The 26,208-nt window shown below is 36.8% G+C and overlaps 2 protein-coding genes across 3 annotated transcripts in view; both read left to right on the forward strand.

Annotated features, from left to right (window-relative positions):
• Nucleotides 1-3,305: 3,305 nt before the first annotated feature.
• The window catches only part of LOC131927451 (papilin-like), a gene marked incomplete at its 5' end in the record, with an annotated part of 49,454 nt that continues 26,551 nt past the window's right edge, over nt 3,306-26,208 (forward strand). Inside the window, one exon of the mRNA XM_059283138.1 lies at nt 3,306-3,602. Coding sequence (XP_059139121.1) covers nt 3,306-3,602 — 297 coding nt within the window. The remainder of the gene's footprint in view (nt 3,603-26,208) is intronic.
• Nucleotides 9,441-26,208, forward strand: part of LOC131927452 (allatostatin-A receptor-like) — a 224,993-nt gene continuing 208,225 nt past the window's right edge. Inside the window, exons 1-2 of one of the 2 annotated variants that reach the window (XM_059283139.1) lie at nt 9,441-9,490; nt 9,649-9,988. The gene's annotated coding sequence lies outside the window, so the exon portion shown is untranslated. The remainder of the gene's footprint in view (nt 9,491-9,648; nt 9,989-26,208) is intronic. The other variant, XM_059283140.1, reaches the window with a different exon arrangement.

Raw genomic sequence — 26,208 nt, forward strand, 5'->3', positions numbered from 1 at the left:
CGCCTAAAGCGCAGATTGAAAGAAAAAAACCACAAGATGAAGAGAGATAGACAGGGATGGGATTAAAAAACCACGAAGCGGATGAATACAATGTGACGTAGCTCTGATCAAACTACGCGTGCTCTCATCCGCGCTAAATATAATCACTGTCACGTGGCCTCCATCAAACCTCCGCCATTTTGTTTTTGTTTTTAAAATGACCAGGAAATAAAAGGCTTATTTTCCCTTTTCCATCCATTCAATTCCCGTTTCGAACTAATGATATTAAACATTTTTTGGCTATTTAGTTTTGAGAATAAACATGAGGCAAAAACTGAATGCCATGAGAAGAAGGACCCGGGTTTTCTGGGGTCAATACGTATTTCTTACAGTAGGGGTCAGTTTCACAAGATCCGACCCTAGGCTGGTGGGTTGTTTCAACTTATAGGCTTACATTAAGATCCACTGCCGGGTAACCAATCAATGGTAGTCGTAAGTGGAGTATAATTTAAATAAAGTCAATCGTTAATTGAGTTTAAGCCAAACACAGTCGGAACAATGCTGGTGAAAGGTTGAGGAAGGAGAAACTTCGGGGCTTACATGGGCGTTACAGAGCTGCCCAAATGAGAGAGGTGTGATACAGCCCGTTGCTCCTCAGGGGCTTCACGGGATTAGGTATCCGCCCATACATATTTGGGAAACGTGTGTTTATGAGTTTTAAAAAAAATATAAATTGTTCTGTTCTTAAATCATTAAATTGTTTACATATTAATGGTCTATCTCAGCACGAACAAAGAAGTCTTGCCCTAAACTGAATATATATATATATATATATATATATATATATATATATATATATATATATATATATATATACACATTTGAATACTTATGTATATCATTTACAGGTCACCTGTTGTATTAATTGCAGACAGCTTGCAGAATTTCTAGGAATCAACAACAGTAGACTTGCCACATTGATAAAGTGAATGCCAATTTAAAAAAAAAAATATGTATTCTCGTTTGGCAGTTCCCCTTAAAATATTTGTGCCTGGTTCGAGTGTGTAAAAAAGTAAATCCTAAATTCAAATATCATGTCATCAACGGGGACTTGGTCATTTTTGTACTTCTAATTAAGCCGATGTTTTTGTTTTGTTTCGAATCCTTACGCAAAGTTTTGAAATTCTCGTGTTCTATTTTTAGCCTATCTCGTTGAATGTAATGTAATTATTTAGGGAGGGGTGGGTAGGACGTTTGATCACCGTAAGCCGGTGAGGATATCATTTCTTTGGATGTTTTCATCCCATTCAATGTAGTATTTTTATCGGGGATTTCCAATTAGAATTACCCGATGCATATTTTTTCCCATCTTTGGTTTCGGATTTTCCCAACAATTGAAATGCGCAGGGTTTAATACCTTTTAAAATGTTTAATTTACTTTTTGTTCAAATTGACAAGAAAAAGCCAGGATAGAAATACGGTGATGAATAAAAAGGATTTAAATAATTCTCACGGATCCATAGCTGCTAATACATTTTTATTTTAGCTCTACTTGTGGATTTAAACGACAGGAAATTTAGACCTGGCTTGCCAATATGGAAGGGGCTGGCCAATGCTGAAACAACTGGCCAATGTGAAATTGTCTGGTTTGTGTAGAAGTGGCTGGTGGTTGGCCAATATAGAAGTGGATGGCCAATATAGATGTGGATGGCCAATATAGAAGTGAATGGTCGATATAGAAGTGGATGGTCGATATAGAAGTGGATGGCAATATAGAAGTGGATGGTCGATATAGAAGTGGATGGTCGATATAGAAGTGGATGGCAATATAGAAGTGGATGGCCAATATAGAAGTGGATGGTCAATATAGAAGTGGATGGCCAATATAGATGTGGATGGCCAATAAAGAAGTGTATGGCCAATATAGAAGTGGATGGCCAATATAGAAGTGGCTGGCCAATATAGAAGTGGATGGCCAATATATAAGTGGATGGCCAATATAGAATTGGCTGGCCAATATAGAAGTGGCTGGCCAATATAGATGTGGCTGGCCAATATAGAATTGGATGGCCAATATAAAAGTGGATGGCCAATATAGAAGTGGCTAGTCAATGAAGAAGTGGTTCTAGTAATACAATTATTTAATATAAAATAAACACGTTTTAATACGCGTGGAAATTATAATTAACACTATACAAGTTATTAAGTTGAGAAATATCCTATCTTATTTTTATTCATCTCAGAAAAATCGTTGAAACCAACGCGTTTTGTAATATTTTCCTGGTGATTTATTGAACCCATCCTCTATCTATTATTGAGTAGCCTGCTAAACTAAAAAAAAATATATTCACAATTGAATATATTTTAGCATTAATAGCTTACTGAATTCAGAATTAGGCCTACATATGTGTATGCTTAATTCTAATGTCCATAAGTAATTACTTCTTTGAATGTAATATCTAACCGAATAGAATTCTTTTCCGATGTTTCACAAAATACAACATACCCATTTTTCAGCATACATTTCTCAAAATCATTATCAGCATCAATTTTCAACATCTGTTTATCAGCATCTATTTTTAAAATCCATCCATTTTACATCTCAGCACTCTTTGTCCTATTCTAAGTATTCATTTACAAACATTAATTTTCAACAATCATTGTCATTATCCACATCCATTGTCAGCATCCATTTCTCACGATCAATTGTTATTATCCATCTCTATCATAATCCATTTTCATCATACATTTCTCATCCATTTCTCATCCACGTATCAGCATCCTTTGTCATCATCCATTTCTCATCCATTTCTCATCTACGTATAAGCATCCTTTGTCATCATCCATTTCTCAGGATCCATTGTCATCAACCATTTCTCAGCATCAATTGTCATCATACATTTCTCAACATCCATTTCTCAGTATCCATTGTCAGCATCCATTTCTCAGCATCCGTTGTCATCATCCATTTCTCACGATCCATTGTCATTATCCATTGTCAGCATCCATTTCTCAGCATCAATTGTCATCATACATTTCTCAACATCCATTTCTCAGTATCCATTGTCATCATCCATTTCTCACGATCCATTGTCAATATCCATTGTCAGCATCCATTTCTCAGCATCAATTGTCATCATACATTTCTCAACATCCATTTCTCAGTATCCATTGTCATCATCCATTTCTCACGATCCATTGTCATTATCCATTGTCAGCATCCATTTCTCAGCATCAATTGTCATCATACATTTCTCAACATCCATTTCTCAGTATCCATTGTCATCATCCATTTCTCACGATCCATTGTCATTATCCATTGTCAGCATCCATTTCTCAGCATCCATTGTCAGCATCCATTGTCATCATCCATTTCTCACGATCCACTGTCATCATCCATGTATCAGCATCCATTGTCATCATCCATTTCTCACGATCCACTGCCAACATCCATGTATCAGCATCCATTGTCAGCATCCATTTCTCACGATCCACTGTCATCATCCATGTATCAGCATCCACGTTGTTCTCCATCCCTTTATGTTTGCCCGTGCTATCAGCCAGCCTGGAGAAATCTGACACCCCCAGCCCACATTCATCTCCTCACGCCTCAGTTCCTGCAGGTATTCTCGTTCCCCGGTTCTTTCCCTTGTCAAGGTCACGTGGTAACCCTGCTTCTGCCCACGTCTGCTGCTCCACGTCACGGACTAGCAATTGTCGGCTGCTGTCAACATCCTAGCGCCTTGCCTGACTTCTGCTAGACTTTTGCTTGGAGGTGTTAGAAATCATCATGTGGGGAGGCTTGTCATACACAGTAGTTCGTGTGAGCACATTTAGAAACACAACTCATGACGTGCACCCGTCAATCACACATTTCTGGCGTAGGTGTCGGGAAAACATACACAAAAATCTGGTCTATATTTAGCTTGAAATCGCGTGACTCGTTAGCAATGTAAATCAGTTTTTCTTGAGAATTGTTCTCTGAGGTGTAAAATTGGCGTAGTCTAAACGCCATCTTAATAGCACAGTAGTCTACACACCATCATATCATAGTCTAGATACCATCATATCATACTCTACACACTATCATAGTCATACAGAAGTCTACACACCATCATATCATACAGTAGTCTACACACCATCATATCATACAGTAGTCTACACACCATCATATCATACAGTAGTCTACACACCATCATATCCTACAGTAGTCTACACACCATCATATCATACAGTAGTCTACACATCATCATATCAACACACTAGTCTACACCATCATATCAACACACTAGTCTACACACCATCATATCCTACAGTAGTCTACACACCATCTTATCATACAGTAGTCTACACACCATCATATCATACATTAGTCTACACACCATCATATCAACACAGTGGTCTACACACCAGCAACACACACAGCTTTATTAAGTTTCTAGCTGTAAGGGGATATCATTGCTTTTCAAGCTCCACACCTAGATAATTAGCTACGTCATTAAAAACACAAAAGCATTGTCTTCTATTACAGACGTTAATTAATTATAACATTGATAATCGATCGTATGGATTTGTTTTCTTTAATTTTACCATCTCTTATACGGTGTATTGAGGACGTGTTGTAATCCTGGAAAAAATCGAAATAATGATTTTGATAAATCTCGATATTTATACACATTCCTTAGGGGGGAACTTTGTGTTGCAATCTTGTCGGTGAGTATGTCTGTATGTGTGTATGTGTGTGTGTATGTGAACCAGATAACTTGAGTATATATAAGCTCGGTTGACATAGTTTTATGTCCATTCGGTAGCTATCTATCAACTTTGAATTATTTCCGCTAACCGGAAAGAGCACATATTCTACTTCCGATTTCCCCAAAAGCCGATAACTTGACTACTGTTTCAGTTAGGTGTAGGAAATTTTACATATAAGGATCAGATTGTTCCTATTAACTTTTGAACTTTTCCGGTTATCGGAAGTGGTGCTTTACTGTATTTTTTCCCGTGGAAACAGGATAACTTGATGACGACGAGATTTCATATATAAATAAAAAAATAAAAAAAATAATTTATACTTTATTTATATACATTTTGTGTGACCTTCAGTATTTGGAAGTAGTTGTATTTTCGATTTTTAAAATACCGGCAACACTATTTTCGTTTTAGTTAGAGATTTACGTTAAAAGAAAGGGATACTTTATTTCCGATGTCTCATACACCTTCAGAATCTGATAATTTTATATAATATAATCACAAAGCAGCATAATCTTACAACTTTTTAATTTTTACCTAAATGTGCTTTCTTGAAAAATTTGCGGTTTCTTCACAAACCTCTACATTTCTATAGCCCGATTCTACTGGTAGTCCAATATCAACCCTTACTGTTCAATCAAAATATGAGATGAAGTTTAGGGGAGCGCACTCCTGATTTATTTTAAAAAGATATATATATATATTTTTAAAGTACACACACACACACACACACACACACACACACACACACACACACACACACACACACACACACACACACACACACACACACACACACACACACACACACATATATATATATATATATATATATATATATATATATATATATATATATATATATATATATATATATATATATATATATATACATTCTATACTTTTCGTGAACTTTCCAGGTAAAGTTGCTGTGCTGCCCAGCCCATTAAGTGTAACCTTTGATAATGTTGACTTTAAAGACCAGTTTTGACACCCTTCAACATTAGTCAACATCACAAGAATCAAACGAGTGAACTATTCCATAAAGAAAAAAAATAAATAAAAAGACCGCGTGGATGCGCCCAATAAACAGCTCACAACAGTTGTTCAATAAAAAAACACCCATTGAAATCCATTTCATGGCCACTATATTTGAGGTTTGTGTAATGATTATGTAACAGAATGGAGAATTTGGTTAATTAGTATGGGGGGCGTATGGGATGTATTTAACAATGTTTCATAAAATGGCGTTGAATTAATTTTTTTTCATATTGGTCTAAATGTCTTGTATATTTAGTAAGTTTTTTTGGGATAATTTAACTCACCTAGCTTACATATTCTTACTTATTACACAATATAAAGCTATACAGAGTTGCTGAAACATAACTCACTTGAAAATCGAAGTAATGTAATTTATGCTATGATTATTAAAAATACTAATTAAGTTAATGATATATAAAAACAATGTAATGAAAAAAAAAATTACTTTAAAAACCTGGTCAACACCGGCCGCGTTGGACCGAAAGCTATAAAAAATGTAATCATGTAACAAAAATGTAATCATGTAACAAAAGTGTAATCATGTAACAAAAATGTAATCATGTAACAAAAGTGTAATCATGTAACACAAATGTAATCATGTAACAAAAATGTAATCATGTAACAAAAATGTAATCATGTAACAAAAATGTAATCATGTAACAAAAGTATAATCATGTAACAAAAGTGTAATCATGTAACAAAAATGTAATCATGTAACAAAAATGTAATCATGTAACACAAATGTAATCATGTAACAAAAATGTAATCATGTAACAAAAGTATAATCATGTAACAAAAGTGTAATCATGTAACAACAATGTAATCATGTAACAAAAATGTAATCATGTAACAAAAGTATAATCATGTAACAAAAGTATAATCATGTAACACAAAGTGTAATCATGTAACACAAAGTGTAATCATGTAACAAAAATGTAATCATGTAACAAAAATGTAATCATGTAACAAAAAGTGTAATCATGTAACAAAAGTGTAATCATGTAACAAAAGTGTAATCATTTAACAAAAATGTAATCATGTAACAAAAATTTTATCATGTAACACAAAGTGTAATCATGTAACAAAAGTGTTATCATGTAACAAAAGTGTAATCATGAAGCAAAAATGTAATCATGTAACAAAAGTGTAATCATCTAACACAAGTGTAATCATGTAACAAAAGTGTAATCATGTAACACAAAGTGTAATCATGTAACAAAAATGTAATCATGTAACAACAATGTAATCATGTAACAAAAATGTAATCATGTAACAAAAGTATAATCATGTAACAAAAGTATAATCATGTAACACAAAGTGTAATCATGTAACACAAAGTGTAATCATGTAACAAAAATGTAATCATGTAACAAAAATGTAATCATGTAACAAAAAGTGTAATCATGTAACAAAAGTGTAATCATGTAACAAAAGTGTAATCATTTAACAAAAATGTAATCATGTAACAAAAATTTTATCATGTAACACAAAGTGTAATCATGTAACAAAAATGTAATCATGTAACAAAAAGTGTAATCATGTAACAAAAAGTGTAACCATGTAACAAAAATGTAATCATGTAACAAAAAGTGTAATCATGTAACACAAAGTGTAATCATGTAACAAAAATGTAATCATGTAACAGAAATGTAATCATGTAACACAAATGTAATCATGTAACAAAAATGTAATCATGTAACAAAAGTATAATCATGTAACAAAAGTGTAATCATGTCACAAAAGTGTAATCATGTAACACAAAGTGTAATCATGTAACAAAAATGTAATCATGTAACAACAATGTAATCATGTAACAAAAATGTAATCATGTAACAAAAGTATAATCATGTAACAAAAGTATAATCATGTAACACAAAGTGTAATCATGTAACACAAAGTGTAATCATGTAACAAAAATGTAATCATGTAACAAAAATGTAATCATGTAACAAAAAGTGTAATCATGTAACAAAAGTGTAATCATGTAACAAAAGTGTAATCATTTAACAAAAATGTAATCATGTAACAAAAATTTTATCATGTAACACAAAGTGTAATCATGTAACAAAAGTGTTATTATGTAACAAAAGTGTAATCATGAAGCAAAAATGTAATCATGTAACAAAAGTGTAATCATGTAACAAAAATGTAATCATATAACAAAAATGTAATCATGTAACAAAAATGTAATCATATAACAAAAATGTAATCATGTAACAAAAGTGTAATCATGTAACACAAATGTAATCATGTAACAAAAGTGTAATCATCTAACACAAGTGTAATCATGTAACAAAAGTGTAATCATGTAACAAAATTGTAATCATGTAACAAAAAGTGCAACCATGTAACAAAAATGTAATCATGTAACAAAAAGTGTAATCATGTAACACAAAGTGTAATCATGTAACAAAAATGTAATCATGTAACAACAATGTAATCATGTAACAAAAATGTAATCATGTAACAAAAGTATAATCATGTAACAAAAGTATAATCATGTAACACAAAGTGTAATCATGTAACACAAAGTGTAATCATGTAACAAAAATGTAATCATGTAACAAAAATGTAATCATGTAACAAAAAGTGTAATCATGTAACAAAAGTGTAACCATGTAACAAAAGTGTAATCATTTAACAAAAATGTAATCATGTAACAAAAATGTTATCATGTAACACAAAGTGTAATCATGTAACAAAAGTGTTATCATGTAACAAAAGTGTAATCATGAAGCAAAAATGTAATCATGTAACAAAAGTGTAATGATGTAACAAAAATGTAATCATATAACAAAAATGTAATCATGTAACAAAAATGTAATCATGTAACAAAAATGTAATCATGTAACACAAATGTAATCATGTAACAAAAGTGTAATCATGTAACACAAGTGTAATCATGTAACAAAAGTGTAATCATGTAACAAAATTGTAATCATGTAACAAAAAGTGTAACCATGTAACAAAAATGTAATCATGTAACAAAAAGTGTAATCATGTAACAAAAGTGTAATCATGTAACGAAAATGTAATCATGTAACAAAAATGTAATCATGTAACAAAAATGTAATCATGTAACAAAAGTGTAATCATGTAACAAAAGTGTAATCATGTAATAAAAATGTAATAAGGTAACAAAAATGTAATCATGTAACAAAAATGTAATCATGTAACAAATATGTAATCATGTAACAAAAATGTAATAATGTAATAAAAGTGTAGTCATGCAACAAAAATGTAATAATGTAACACAAATGTAATCATGTAACAAAAGTGTAACCATGTAACAAAAATGTAATCATGTAACAAAAGTGTAATCATGTAACAAAAATGTAATCATGTAACAAAAATGTAATCATGTAATAAAAATGTAATCATGTAACAAAAATGTAATCATGTAACAAAAAGGTAATCATGTAACAAAAATGTAATCATGTAACAACAAAGTAATCATGTAACAACAATGTGAGCGATTGGTTGATGGCGGAGATAAGCGACGCCAGCCGCCTAGCAGACTCGTGCGCCGGGGGACGCGACTGCAACAGGCGCCATGATTGGTGGTCACGCAACAGGAAATCAGGCGGCTCGCGCGCGCTCCGTCTGCGGGAATTCGCGCTGCGCGGGATTTGGGCGAAAACCTCGGCTAATTTTTTTAGTTTGACGATGTTTGGTGAGAGTTAGTGCGGGTCTATTCGGAGATAACAGTGTGTTCAAAGTCAGTTGATTGTTATTTTTTTTTTTCACAGTCAATAGAAAACAATAAGAGGAAGTATCCTTCTGAAATAATAATAAAAATCAGTCAATTGTGCGTAGAGAATCTAGATTTTTTTTTAGTCTCTTTTAATTTCTTTTTACATTAATATTTGTGTATAGGCCTATTACTACTCAGTATAATAAATAGTTGAAATAAATTTAATATCTGAAAAAATAATTGTTTATTAACTAATTTATCGTAAAAATTAAAGGTTAACGAGAACTTGATATGGTTCAAACCGGTTTCGTGTGAAAAAAATAAAAATAAAATTCGTAAAGGGAAATAACTGGCTCAGCGGATTCATCGGACTTGAAAAAATTAATGAAATATTATTTAACCTCGTGAGTTAAATTTCGAGTAAAAAAGTGAATAAGCTTAAAAATTAAGGAGCAAGGTGCATCAAACAAGCTTCTAAAAATGTGTTAAAGATTTGAACCCAGGAATGTACGCTGGATAGTGGTAGGTACCGATTACATTTCATTGCTCATGTTTTCATCCTGTGTTGTTTAGCTGGTGATCTAGCACTTACATCAAATTCATGTGTAAAACGTTCTTCTCCGTGTTACCGGGCGAGGAGTGATTAGCATACTCAGTCGTGGGCTGTTTCATTTACACGAGCGTCAGAAACTCAGGGTGGGGGAATTAGAGTTGACAGCCGTCACTCACAGTTAATGTTCTTGTACACTCACTTCCCTCCCCTGCGGCTGTAGTTCTCTACCAACGTTCTTTCATAAAAGTTATCGCAACATTTCAGGAAAGCTCTTTACACATTCCGTCACAAATGTTGTTTGCAAAATGTTTTTCTCAGTAGTTCTTTTAGGGTTTCTTTAAAATTAGTAGTTGAAAGATCCTTTACATAATTTCACTACACATTCGTTAATTCCTTTACAGCAGTACTTTACAAAATTTCACTACACATTTGTAAATTCCTTTACAGCAGTTCTTTACACAATTTCACTATAAATTTGTAAATTCCTTTACAGCAGTACATTACAAACATCCCTTCACAAAAATTCTGAGCCAAAAATATCTCATAGAATTAGACACTCCCCCCCCCCCTAAAAACATTTTCACTGAAGTTCCTCGTTACCGCTCTATACAACCGCACAATACAAAAGGACTTCCAAAAATGTCCTCACAAAACTATACAAACATTACGCACTAAAGCTCTCCATTTAGGCCAACATGTGAATCAACAACATTAAATCTCTCTTTCTCTACCTCTCTCTACTCTCTCTCTCTCTCTCTTTCTCTCTCTCACGCTCTCGTTCTCTCTGTCTCTTCCTTATCCATTTTCCCTTACTGCAGTCGCCCCATCAAAACGGTGACACAAAGTTTCATCCTACCATTGACAGAACGAATGATTATCTAGAAAAGACAGAGAAACACATCTCGCTTAGAGGTGTTGTAGTGGATAGTACTGGTCGGGAATACCCGTAGCTTGAAGCCTGCATTCGTTTGAAACCTATCGATTTCAGCGTTCGATCCGCTCCAAATGATCGCCCGTCTTGGAGCGTCGAGTAATAAAACACACCGGTTTTATCGGTTGCTTCCCTTAGTGCTAAGCTGTTATTATTGGACGTGGGATTGCTGCGTCTGTTTACCGTGTTCGTCTGCTTACTGTATCATTGTCTCACCAGTCTCACCTCTCTGCTGGCTGTATCATTGTCTCACCAGTCTCACCTCACTGTATCATTGTCTCACCAGTCTCACCTCTCTGTATCATTGTCTCACCAGTCTCACCTCTCTGCTCACTGTATCATTGTCTCACCAGTCTCACCCCACTGCTCACTGTATCATTGTCTCACCAGTCTCACCTCACTGTATCATTGTCTCACCAGTCTCACCTCACTGTATCATTGTCTCACTAGTCTCACATCTCTTCTAACTGTATCATTGTCTCACCAGTCTCACCTCTCTTCTCACTGTATCATTGTTCACCAGTCTCACCTCTCTTCTCACTGTATCATTGTCTCACTAGTCTCACCTCTCTGCTCACTGTATCATTGTCTCACCTCTCTGCTCACTGTATCATTGTCTCACCACACTAGTCTCACCTCTCTGCTCACTGTATCATTGTCTTACCACACCAGTCTCACCTCTCTGCTCACTGTATCATTGTCTCACTAGTCGCACCTCTCTGCTCGCTGTATCATTGTCTCACCTCTCTGCTCACTGTATCATTGACTCACTACCCCAGTCTCACCATACACGTCATTTCGCTGTATCATTGTCTCACCAGTCTCACCTCCCTGCTCACTGTATCAATGTCTCACCACCAGTCTCACCATACACGTCATTTCGCTGTATCATTGTCTCACCAGTCTCACCTCTCTGCTCACTGTATCATTGTCTCACCAGTCTCACCATACACGTCATTTCGCTGTATCATTGTCTCACCAGTCTCACCTCTCTGCTCACTGTATCATTGTCTCACCAGTCTCACTATACACGTCATCTCGCTGTATCATTGTCTCACCATCATTAGTCTCACCCTGGTCTCACAGCACTACCACTCCATATAATCACCACCTAGTCAGGCTGCATCATAGTCTCACCAAATCACCACTTTCTATCCTTACATTCTCTCCCCACACATCCAAACCCACCCTCTCCCACACTATCGTCTCCCAATCTCTTGCCACCCCCCCTTACTTCTCAAACCACTGTTTCCCACACATCGCACCCCACCATCTCCCCCACACATCGCACCTCACCATCTCCCCCACACATCGCACCTCACCATCTCCCCCACACATCGCACCTCACCATCTCCCCCACACAACGCACCCCACCATCTCCCCCACACAACTCACCCCACACTGTCCACTTTTGCCAGATACATCTATTACCACTGTCTATACTTTAAACTAACCCCCCCCCCCCCCCAACCCCATACAATTCACCCTTCCCTACACACCATCTCTCAACAATTTCAACTCGCCTCCACCGCACAAACCATTTCCCTATCCCCACTCCCACACCTTTTAACAACATTTCACACCATTATTTTCACCAACCACAAAATCTGAAACTCTCTACACTATACTTCCTCTCCCGTCCATTTCTTTACGTCACTCTAACGTTTAAAACTAAGGACCAATCAAATTGTTTCCTTCAGCTGTTTACATGTCACGTGATTATACAGTTCTAGTGGAAGATTGGGCGACGTTAATGCCCAACACGGAAAGAATAAAAATAAAACTTTAATTGACGTTTAGTTCGCGAGGTCTGCTGGTTTAACTGGTGGAAATAAATCCAACAATAAATCCAACAATAAATCCAACAATAAATCCAACAATAAATCCAACAATAAATTCAACAATAAACTCAACAATTTGTTGATACCTTCACGTGTCTAGGGGCGTCAAGAGGGTTTAATGAACCTTTTAAAGTCGTCCCCTCCCCCCCACTACCCACACCTATAACGAGTATTACATATCCCTTCCCTCACGCACAGTATGACTGCTGTACCATCCACATACATATCCCACAATCATTACCAAGACCATCTCGCTAATTAGTATTATCAACGTAACACGGAATGTAGTCAATTTTACCGTGTTTCGGAGTACGAACTTATAACTCGATTCGTTCGAAACCTGAGGCAAACGAGCTGAAGAGACATTGTTTTAATGTCAAGTAATCTGTAACACAGCGACAGTGTAAATCCTAGACGATGGTGCTATATCCTTTAATCACTAAACTAATCATTGCTTTAATTAACGACTTTCTTGTAAGAATTAATCACAGCATTCGTAGCCTGCAATTACCTGAAGTGTTCGAATTGATTGGTAATAATTACGATCATTCAAGCTTATTTATAGTGCAGTCAATAAAAAAAAAAAGCAAAAACAGCTTAGAAGATCTTCGCTGAAAATTTGCCGTTTCACACAAGTTAAATTTGTCATACTTCTTATCTTCAGAAAATGAGAAAGACGTTTAATGTGTATAATGTGTAATAAAGTAAAAATCACAATGTGTTTTATAATTCGTCATGAGATAAATACTATACACCATAGATAAATCTAGGTTCAACTCAGTATGAAAGACAGACCCCCCCCCCCTAACTATAAGAAGTATCGAACAAGCAACACCACACAGCAACACCACACAGCAACACCACACATCAACACCACACATCAACACCACACATCAACACCACACATCAACACCACACATCAACACCACACATCAACACCACACATCAACATCACACAGCAACACCACACATCAACACGACACAGCAACACCACACCGCAACACCACACAGCAACACCACACATCAACACCACACATCAACACCACACATCAACACCACACATCAACACCACATAGCAACACCACACATCAACACCACACATCAACATTATCAACCAGAGGCGTTGTTAGAATATGACCATCATTATCATCATGATTTGTGTGGGGGGGGGGGGGAGGAAGGGGGTGGTCAGCTGTATTGGACCCAGGGACGGTCAATATTGTGTGGTCTACGTCTTTCGCAATGCGGACTGGATTTTCTGCAGGCTATTACCGTTTGTATCAATAGGTATTCAGAGTGTTATGATGGGTATTAGTAGGATATCAGAGTGGTATGATGAGTATCAGTAGGATATGAGAGTGTTATGATGGGTATTAGTAGGATATCAGAGTGGTATGATGTGTATCAGTAGGATAGAGTGTTATGATGGGTATCTGTAGGATATCAGTGGTATGATGGGTATCTGTAGGATATCACAGTGGTATGATGGGTATCTGTAGGATATCAGAGTGTTATGATGGGTATCTGTAGGATATCAGAGTGTTATGATGGGTATCTGTAGGATATCAGAGTGTTATGATGGGTATCTGTAGGATATCAGAGTGGTATGATGGGTATCTGTAGGATATCAGAGTGTTATGATGGGTATCTGTAGGATATCACAGTGGTATGATGAGCATCAGTAGGATATCAGAGTGGTATGATGAGTATCAGTAAGACATCAGTGGTATGATGGGTATCTGTAGGATATCAGTGGTATGATGGGTATCTGTAGGATATCAGTGGTATGATGGGTATCTGTAGGATAGAGTGGTATGATGGGTATCTGTAGGATATCACAGTGAGATGATGGGTATCTGTAGGATATCAGTGGTATGATGGGTGTCAGTAGGATATCACGGTGTTATGATGTGTATCAGTAGGTATTCAGAGTTTTATGATGTGTATCAGTAGGATATCACAGTGGTATGATGTGTATCAGTAGGATAGAGTGGTATGATAGGTATCTGTAGGATATCATAATGGTATGATGGGTATCTGTAGGATATCAGTGGTATGATGGGTGTCAGTAGGATATCACGGTGTTATGATGTGTATCAGTAGGTATTCAGAGTTTTATGATGTGTATCAGTAGGATATCACAGTGGTATGATGTGTATCAGTAGGATAGAGTGGTATGATAGGTATCTGTAGGATATCATAATGGTATGATGGGTATCAGTAGGATATCACAGTGGTATGATGTGTATCAGTAGGATATCAGTGGTATGATGTGTATCAGTAGGATATCACAGTGGTATGATGGGTATCTGTAGGATATCACAGTGGTATGATGGGTATCTGTAGGATATCAGAGTGGTATGATGGGTATCTGTAGGATATCACAGAGGTATGATAGGTATCTGTAGGATATCACAGTGGTATGATGGGTATCTGTAGGATATCACAGTGTTATGATGGGTATCAGTAGGATATCACAGTGGTATGATGGGTATCTGTAGGATATCAGTGGTATGATGGGTATCTGTAGGATATCAGTGGTATGATAGGTATCTGTAGGATATCACAGTGGTATGATGGGTATCTGTAGGATAGAGTGGTATGATGTGTATCAGTAGGATATCACAGTGGTATGATGCCGTGAATATTATTTATAACAACTTGGGCTGGATAAGATGCGGGAACTGGCATTCGAATTGAGTTTGTAACTTTTTCTTTCACTTGTGATCAAAATCTTTTATCTTTTGTCAGGGGAGGTAATTGTAGAGACAACGACTATGGTAGTCCGCTGTGTTCATTCAGCGACAACGTCACACACCACCATTCACACACCACCATTCACACACCACCATTCACACACCATCCATTCACACACCACCATTCACACACCACAATTCACACACCACAATTCACACACCACCATTCACACACTACCATTCATACACCACAATTCACATACCCCCATTCACACACCACTAACACATCACACTATGTAACAAAAACAACACAACAACACTTTCAAGTACAGCAATCGCCATCAACCTCGCCGAACCACCACCAACAGCACACGTCATCACCAACAATACAGCCGAGCCCGCATACAGCCGCTGCCTAATATCGTGATTATCCCCACTGATACAAGGGAAGAAACAGCTTTTAACGAGGATTATCTTCCCTAAACAAATACACGCTGTTTACCCAAGATTCTGCTGTAGCAGCCATTTTTTCCGCATTACTGCTCTCATTTGTTGTGGGGAGAGGGGAGGAGGGGGGGATGTCGAAAATCGCGTGCAGGATGGAACCACAAACCTATTGTCCACGCATGCGCACAAGGATTGCCTTATTTAAATCTTTCCTTTCATTCACTGAAGACAATATTTGAGTTTTTACGTAATCTGGGTATTTCCAGTTTTTTTCTCTCTGGTCTTGTCTTTAGGTAAAGAGATTCCGAACAAACTAAAACTTTTCTAACGTGTTTTCTACATTTAAAAAAAAATGTAAAAGAAAAACACAACCAATTAATTGACCTAAATCTCCAGACAGTTTAGAAAACAGTTTTTTATTAATATATATAAAAAAAAAAAAAACGATTCAGCAAAACGGATCTTGATTTTTTTTCTCAAATTTCTTCTCGCTGAACTGAATCAGATAGGCTTCTAACGATCTATATTTGAAGCTAAAGGTCTTAGATAGACTTCTAATAGAATTAGGTTAGTAAGCTAAAAGACTTAGATAGGCTTATAATAGACCTAGCTTTATAAGCTTAAGGTCTTAGATAGACTTCTAACAGACTTAGGTTTATAGTCGAAAGGTCTTAGAGTCTTAGATAGACTTCTAATAGACCTAGCTTTGTAAGCTAACGGTCTTAGATAGACTTCTAATAGACTTAGCTTTGTAAGCTAAAGGTCTTAGATCTACGTTTAAAAACCAACAAACGTATAATAACCTAACTTCGAAAGCGTCAGGTCTTAGAAAACAGTTACAATAAAACCTGGAACTCTATAAAAATCGTCAGCGAATAAACTAAAGTCACGTTAAGAGTTAGAAACTATTTACGACGTTTTTTATTTTGCATTATGCTTTAGTCTCAGCGTGAGCACTTATTTTTTTATAGCATATCGCAGAGCACTCAACGCAGGACGTGCTGCGTGGGAAATAAGTTATGTCATACCTAGCCAGGCCATTTACACAACACATACGTTTTAGTCAGGAGGTTAGTCATTCTATTGAAGGTCATACGGCCCCTCCCAGAATCGTCAATATGTTATGTCATACATAGCCAGACCACTTACATAACACATACATTTTAGTCAGGAGGTTAGTCATTCTATTGAAGGTCATACGGCCCCTCCCAATATGTCAATATGTTATGTCATACATAGCCAGGCCACTTACATAACACATACATTTTAGTCAGGAGGCTAGTCATTCCGTTAAAAGTCATAGGCCCATCTCAGAATTGACCTACGATGCACATGTCAACAAGTTATGCCTCACATAGCCAGGCTACTTACATAACACATATATTTTAGTCACCGACAAGGAGGGGGGTGTGGGCCCGAACGAAATGGAATTTATATAGAAAATATACACATTTAACAGTGTCCGCCCCCCGTCCCCGAGAAAAAATTCCATTGAAGATCATTAGGCCCCTCCCATAGCTGACCTACCATGCGCATTCTACATAACACATACATTTAAGTCAGGAGTTTAGTCATTCCATTGAAAGTCATTCGGCCTTTCCCTATAATTTACCCGACCACTTATACGAATTCTTCTTTTTATTGAAGTCTTTTTAAACCATAGTTTTTTTAATTAAACGATGATGAATCACTTAATTAAAATCCTTTGACGATATTGCAAAAACATGAAAAAATTTGAAAATAATTGCAAGTAATACCAAGCATATGCAGACGTGTAGAATGGTAGGGGTAGTTTGAAATGAGGTCACCAAAACTAAAGCACTATCCCCAATTCAGGATTTTAGGATTTGTCAGCGGAAGTTGCTTTCTCCAGCCGGAGTTATTTTTGGTTCTAATCACAGTTGAACTTCTAGAGGTAAATTAGGCGACATTTGCTGTACTCTGACGGCACTGTTTTGTGGGCCTGACTGTGGTGGATCTTCAGCAGTGTGGGGAGTGTGTGGGTGTGGGGGCCGGGGTTCATCATAGGAAGATTTTTACTTTATGATAATTTAAATGTACATTTAAAATATTTTTTTTTATAAATTTTGTATCTATTTCCGACTTTTAACATTTTTTAACTATTTCGTTGTCCGATTTTAAAAGTCTGTTTTTTTAATCATCCTATGCGTGTGGTCCTATGGTGATTGCATAACAAAAGTAAAATCATCATCTACTTGCTTTTGCCCATTTGAAATTCCTTCTTTACAAATATGTTGTAATTTTTGACCCCCCCCCCATTTATTGTCATATTTTTCTGTTTTGTTTAACACAAAATGTTCCTCTGATAATTTTAACACATGTTAACTGTACGAACATAACAACATTGGCCCCGCTTTTTGCGCGAGTTTTTTGTAAGAGGAAACGCAAGCTAAACTTTCCATCAACATCCTTTCACTGAAGCATGAGGTCGTCAGGGATGGCGGAATGTAGGGTAGAACAGCAGTGGGGTGTCAAGTCGTGGGGAGGGTGGGGAATTCTTGACACAACGCATTCTTGGGGAGGGTGGGGAATTCTTGACACAACGCATTCTTGGGGAGGGTGGGGAATTCTTGACACAACGCATTCTTATCCCTTCTGGTTTCTTTGAACCCAAGTAAAAATCTAAAGCTAACTGTATGTATGTATGTATATATATATATATATATATATATATATATATATATATATATATATATATATATATATATATATATATATATATATATATATATATATATTGATTTTTATTATACATATACGAAAATGTATTGTGATATGTTAAGGGGATATGCTCATTTAATTTCTTATTTTCTAAATTAAGAAATGGACAAACAATCCAAAAGTGAAAGAAACCCATTAAGACGATAAATCAGAATTTCGGTGGTTTTTCTTCTGCGTATCCCCTTAACGTGCGTCTGGGTTAAAAAACAAAAACAAACAACCTACAACCAACTATACAAAACCCACATGTAAGTCATATTGTGACCCCTTAAATGATCGACACATTACTTTTAAGCTATTATTCGACAGATCGAATTCTTTATAAAATATCTCCCCCCCCACTCTCTCTTTCTCTTTCTCTCTCTCTCTCTCTCTCTCTCTCTGTCTCTCTCTAATATACATACAATATAGTCTTAACACAAATAAGACACACTGAATTTGAGTTATTTGTAACCTATATTATAATAGTATACTCCACGCAATTGGGTACAGTTTTCCGTAAAATACCGCGGATATGTATCATGTGACAAGTCCTAACCATGCACGTGAGTGTGAGTTGATACAAAAAGACAGTTCCGGTACCGCCCTGATAGCTCGAGCGCCTACCCTCCCCTGGCATCAGCCGCCTGATTATGAACGATAAGGATTATGGCACCGACTGCACAAACAGCCAAAATTTACCTTGATTCTAGAAAATCAATGGCCGATTGATTGGGTGCCTATGGAGGCATCAAGCCGCTACAGTACACAAACGCTTGGATGGGAGCTTATTATTTGCGACAAACTGATGTTTTGTTATTAAAAGGGGGTAAATTAATTGCACCACACTTAAGGAGGGGGGGGGGGGGGGGGAATTCGGACTTCTGTTAAAGTATCAGAAGAGTAATAGAGTCGGGGATGGGGTGGACGTTTTTGTTTCACTTTTTTTTTCTAAACGAGTTTTGACAGTTAATTACCGGGTAATTATTTAATCATTACGAGTAATTAAAAACGTTTGTGTTAAAATTTAATTAGTGGAACAGTTTATTAGAGCTAATGAAGCCACCTGCATGGATAACTAAACAAGAACGCATATAAAGAGTTAAAGTAAGTATTGATTTTCTCTTTACACCTAGCGATCCCTTGGGAAATGAAATAGAGCACATATGTTTCTTGATCTCGGCATGTAAAAGGTTTATGTCTTCACTTTACGAAGCCGTTTTTACTTTCCCCAACGTAAGTTAGGTACCCATCTTAGCTGGGTGGACTCAGGGACATCCAACATTCACACGTCCGAACTGAAGACCACCCGGCTAGCAGCCAAACGCTCTATCGTTCTACCACGCCCTTCCACATTTACAAACACATACGCACATATGTGTAATCAGCTGTCTTCGCAAATAAATCCATCCACAAAATTAAGGTAGAAAAATTAATGCTCTACTAATATATCCATCCACAAAATTAAAGTAGAAAAATTAATGCTCTACTTATATATCCATCCACAAAATTAAGGTAGAAAAATTAATGCTCTACTAATATATCCATTCACAAAATTAAAGTAGAAAAATTAATGCTCTACTAATATATCCACAGACAAAATTAAGGTAGAAAAATTAATGCTCTACTAATATATCCACAGACAAAATTAAGGTAGACAAATTAATGCTCTACTAATATATCCACAGACAAAATTATGTTAGAAAAATTAATGCTCTACTAATATATCCAACCACAAAATTAAGGTAGAAGAATTAATGCTCTACTAATATATCCACCCACAAAATTAAGGTAGAAAAATTAATGCTCTACTAATATATCCACAGACAAAATTAAGGTAGAAAAATTAATGCTCTACTAATATATCCACAGACAAAATTAAGGTAGAAAAATTAATGCTCTACTAATATATCCACAGACAAAATTAAGGTAGAAAAATTAATGCTCTCCTAATAAATCCACTCACAAAATTAAGGTAGAAAAATTAATGCTCTACTAATATATCCAACCACAAAATTAAGGTAGAAGAATTAATGCTCTACTAATATATCCACCCACAAAATTAAGGTAGAAAAATTAATGCTCTACTAATATATCCACAGACAAAATTAAGGTAGAAAAATTAATGCTCTACTAATATATCCACAGACAAAATTAAGGTAGAAAAATTAATGCTCTACTAATATATCCACAGACAAAATTAAGGTAGAAAAATTAATGCTCTCCTAATAAATCCACTCACAAAATTAAGTTAGACAAATTAATGCTCTACTAATATATCCATCCACAAAATTAAGCTAGAAGAATTAATGCTCTACTAATATATCCACAGACAAAATTAAGGTAGAAAAATTAATGCTCTACTAATATATCCAACCACAAAATTAAGGTAGAAAAATTAATGCTCTACTAATATATCCACAAGAAAAATAAGGTAGAAAAATTAATGCTGTACTAATATATCTACAAGAAAAATAAGGTAGAAAAATTAATGCTGTACTAATATATCCACAGACAAAATTAAGGTAGAAAAATTAATGCTCTACTAATATATCCACAGACAAAATTAAAGTAGAAAAATTAATGCTCTACTAATATATCCACCAACGAAATTAAAGTAGAAAAATTAATGCTCTACTAATATATCCACCAACGAAATTAAAGTAGAAAAATTAATGCTCTACTAATATATCCACAGACAAAATTAAGGTAGAAAAATTAATGCTCGCGGGCAGTAATTACTGACAGGAACCTCATTTGCTGAGTTTCCTGACTTGAAAGGACCAAGCCATCTCTCGGTCCACTAACCCCTTGACCCCCTGATGTACTCCCCAGGGAGTGGGGTCCGTGTGGGCTATAGGCAGGTCAAACTCATCGGCAACCTTTTTTTTTTTCATTAATTTCTCTCCGCTAAAAATAGCTTACGCGAGCTGTGTGCGCGTGGACAACACAAACAGGAGGTCCGCTTTTTGCGCGAAATTTTGTCAAAGGAAACATGATTTGATCAATAGCATGTGAGATCTTTTGGTGTGTATATTTCCGGATGGAAGACTGTATAAAATATCTGACAAATGAAACAACAAGATTCACACGACAAAATATGTGCGAGCTAATCAATGCAGGTCAGAGGGTTGCGAGTTGAAAACTTTATTCATAACATCCGCAACACGATTAGTTTGATCAGTTACAAAACATCAGATGGTCGGTTCTGATACGTTATATCCGAACTAAGGTTATATAAATATTTATAGTGAGTTTGACCGTGCAACTAGGCTAAATGACTTTGACAAGGATAAGTTTGTAGGAGTAGTTCAATTTTATTTCTTTGTCTTTATTATTTTGTTTTTATTAGCAACGAAATTTATTTGATTTAAAAATGTAAAGACTTTAATTGGAATGGTCCTAATAAAATCATTTAAAATTTGCTTATGAATATTCTTGTCGTAAGAAGCGGTTGCAAAGTATTTTACCCCCCTCCCCCCCTTTCTCACAACATAACCATAAATACATTTGTCTATATTAAATTTTTTCAATTACTTGACTAAATCCTTTTTACTCCTGGTGAAGCATAAGACCTCAACCATAACCTTCCATTGTGTCTAGTTCCCGGCTTTTAACTTTATAACCTCCCAAGACATCCATGTTCTATTCATTTTTGTTTTGGGCGCCATGTTTCAGTTAACTCATTGTCAAATGATTAGGATTGTACATCACTTTAAAACCTTTAACGTATTTTAATATACAAAGACCCCGAAACTTCGCTTTAGTAGTTGGCCAAGACTACGGTTACCCGAACGACAATTATCCGTCGTGCAGATTTTACTTACTCTCTCTCCCACTATACCAAGCACAACCATTGTTTCTTTGAGGCATCTTTCGGGTCACTAGACACGTCTAATCCCCCCCCCCCAATCCCCGGAACGAAATAGAATTTATATAGAAAATACATACTTGTACTACTGTCTTGCTCACCCTCCCGGAAAATTTAGTGTACTCCCCCCCCCCCCCCCCCACAAAACGTAAAGTCTCATGTACCCCCTACCCCCTTGTAGAAAAAAAAGTCTGAAAGCAACATTGAGCCCAAGAGTCCTGATTTCTTTGACCCACATGTTCGGTGCGTCGGCCGTCCACAACCCAGCCCTACCCCCCCACCCCTAGCTCACCCCCTCCACCCAAGTCACGGACTGACTGATCGAATTCACTCGCTCTCTTAAGTCGCAGTCACATGACCAGTTATATGATTGACACATCGGTAACAGGAATCAAAATATCTGCTCTGGGTGTGTGTGTGTGTGTGTGTGTGGTACTGAGTGGAGGGAGGGGGGATGGTGTAGGAGGAGGGACCCGAAGACCGTATAATATGTGCTGCGTTTGTGTTTGGTACTCAGGGGAGGGGGGGGAGTCATAAAGGATGAGGGGGGGGGGGTGGGATCCGAAGACATTATATTATACATTGAGCTTGGGACGTTTATGGGCTGATAGTTTAATCAAATCACGACGGATAACTCCGCTTTAAACAAAATTCCTGACAGGAAATGTGAATTTCGGTTCAGATTTTTAATTTGATTTTTTTTCACTCTTCAAGTAGAGTTAGATACTCGAAGTCGAAATTTTGAATATGAAAAGATCGCTCAAGGAAAGCGCGTCGGAAAGATGGAGTCAGAAAACGGGTTAGAGTTAGTTTGAGTCAGCAATGGGTTAGAGTTTGTTGGAGTCAGGGAACGGGTTAAAACAGTTGGAGTCAGGGTTCGAGTCTGTCTGGGACTAGGTTGGAGACAGTTGGAGTCAGGAGGGAATAGGTAGAGTCAGTCAGGGAATAGTTTAGAAACTGTCGGAGTCAGGGAATAGTTTAGTGTTGCTCGGAGTTAGGCTATTAGAATAACTACTTTGTAGCTGTAGGTATTGTAATGTAGGCCTTTACGCAGGCTACATGTACACATACATTTTTTTGGTTCGTGCACAACACACATGGGGCAGATGAAGTTCATCTGTGTACAGGATCTCAACATACAGGGGGATAGTGTGGTCTGCACAATGCCCAGCCGCTTTAGTTCTCCTAACGTGAGTTAGGTACCCATCAGAGCAGGGTGGACTCAGGGACGTGCTACTGACTTACCCGGATTCGAACTCGAGACTTACGGTTGAGCAGCCTGAGCTCTACCGCTAGGCCACTCCGTCCCCAGGCTACATGTAGCTAATTCTAATCATGCAAGCACCAGCTAACATATAGCGTAACCTACATGTGAGCTACATATAGCTATATACGATGTCTAAGTAGCATCAGCTACTCTGACTACCCAGCATACATCACAACTCGGTGACGTAATACGGTCGAGCTGTCGGCGCAGACGACCACAAATCACGTGACGTCATGGATAACTGAGACCACAAATCACGTAACTGCCTAAGAGCTACCCAACTTCTAGAGGCCCTATTCGTACCTCATTTATCTTAGCCCAGCTAGTCTTTTATTCAAACTCATCCACGCATACAATAGGCTGATGTATACTCTATCTAGTATACGTGGTTTCTTAGCGCGAAACGCGGTTAGCGCTGTTCTCTTTGTACATTAGGAAACTGACCGGATTAATTAACGTAGGCCTTAAATCAAACTAAAAAAACATGAAAAAGGTTGATTTTATTTTTTTTATGAATAAGGAATCTTATGTATATTTAGGTTGCGGTACGATGTTTAGATTTATCTGCGGAGTAAAAATGGCGTGCTTGACAAATTGTCTGCAATGTGATGTTCTAGAACTCATCACTCACCTTTCAGCCAGCAAACGCAAATATTTTCCCTCCAAAATAATGTATGGGACCTGTACGCGCCCCGCCAGAACAAAGTAATTAGTTAACTAATTAGACTCTTTAAACTTGGGGGAAAAGAGATTTTCTGCTGAAATGATTGGGTGATTGTGAGGTGCTTGAGGTGTTGGGTGAAGGTAGAATGGCTGCACGGTGCTGTGCCCCCGGGGGGTGGGTGTTAGATAAGGTCTAGTGCTCACCCCGGTCTCAACTTGTTTTCGATTGGGGAGGGGAGGTATCGTTCAGAGGGGGGGGGGGGGTAGTTAGCGTTTAGGCGAGGGGAAAAGTTATCGTTCTTTCATGATTCAGGTGGGATCATAGTTATCGTCTTCTAGTAATGGAGGTGGGGGTGGGGGGGGGGGGGGGGGAAGGAGAGTTATAAGTTGTTTCTGTCTATTGGGTGGGTGGGGGGGGGAGGTAATGAGTTTATCGGCTTCTTATTCAACATGTGGGGGGGGGGGGAGGGGGGGGGGAGGAGGAAATTAGCGACTTCTCACTCTAGGGCTGTGGAAAGAGTTATCGCCTCCTGATTTTGTTATGCATGTTTATTACCTTTACAGGTTTCTTGATGTATATGTTACGGTCAAAGATATACAAGTTTGTTACTACCCTTCTAGTGTCAGCTAAAACTGCACAGCTTATATGGGTACCTGACGTTTATTTGGGAAATGCTATAAATACTTTACAGCAACTACATCCCAATCACATGTACATAATTGCAATTAATTAATTAATGAAATGTAGTTATGTCTGCGTTAGACTTCTAAAAATTTGGAATAAAGTTAAAACTAGCTAATTAACTAATTGTTTGTGTATATTTGACTAGGTATGTGAAATGATTGCCAGTAAAGATTGTAACTTGTTTGATGTCCACGTTTTAATAATAAAATAAAGCTAAAAATAGATATTGTAGTTCGATGGTGATCGACGTCTTGCAGAAAAGTGCATTGTTCCACCTGGAATCTTCCAATAGATCTGACAGTTGATTACCTGTGTGGATTGGTTCGAGTGCGTGTCGAATTGTTCCTGTGTGTGTATGTGTGTGTATGTAATTGTGAGATGAGTGTTGGAATGGGTATGTGTGTATCTATAAATCTGAGTATGTGGATATGTTTGAAAAGGTATTTGTGTGTTTGTGTTTGTGTATGTATGTATTCGTAAAATGAATGTATGTGTATGTTGGAATAGGTATCTGTGTGTGTGTGTGTGTGTGTTTGTGTGTGTGTATGTGTGTATATATGTACTTGTGAAATGAATGTATGGGTGTGTTCGAATAGATATCTGTGTGTTTGTGTGTGCATGTGTGTATGTATGTATGTATGTGTGTATGTGTGTATATGTGTATGTGTGTATATGTGTATGTGTGTATGTGTGTATGTGTGTATGTGTGTATGTGTGTATGTGTGTATGTATGTAAATGTGTATTTGTGTAAGTGTGTATGTATGTACTTGTAAAATGAATGTATGGGTGTGTTGGAATAGATATCTGTGTGTGTGTGAGTTAGTCAGATCTTCTATCTGCGTGCACTAGTTTGGGGTAGTAATAATGTGTGTGAATGTGTGTGTATGTGTGTGTGTGTGTGCATTTGAGCATAAAGATGTCTGAAGATCATTCTAGCACACAAACCGGCAGCTAAAAAAGGCAATCCGCTCATAACAAGACATTTATGGGTCAAATAATGGAAAAATTATTCAGTACAAAAAAGCGAATCTTCAAAACGCAGGGAGGGTCTAGATATCTACAAGTG

The sequence above is a fragment of the Physella acuta genome, unplaced genomic scaffold (genome assembly GCF_028476545.2).
Source record: "Physella acuta isolate Inbredline_101_S28 unplaced genomic scaffold, ASM2847654v3 ptg001402l, whole genome shotgun sequence".
In the NCBI taxonomy this organism is placed as follows: Eukaryota; Metazoa; Mollusca; class Gastropoda; family Physidae; genus Physella; species Physella acuta.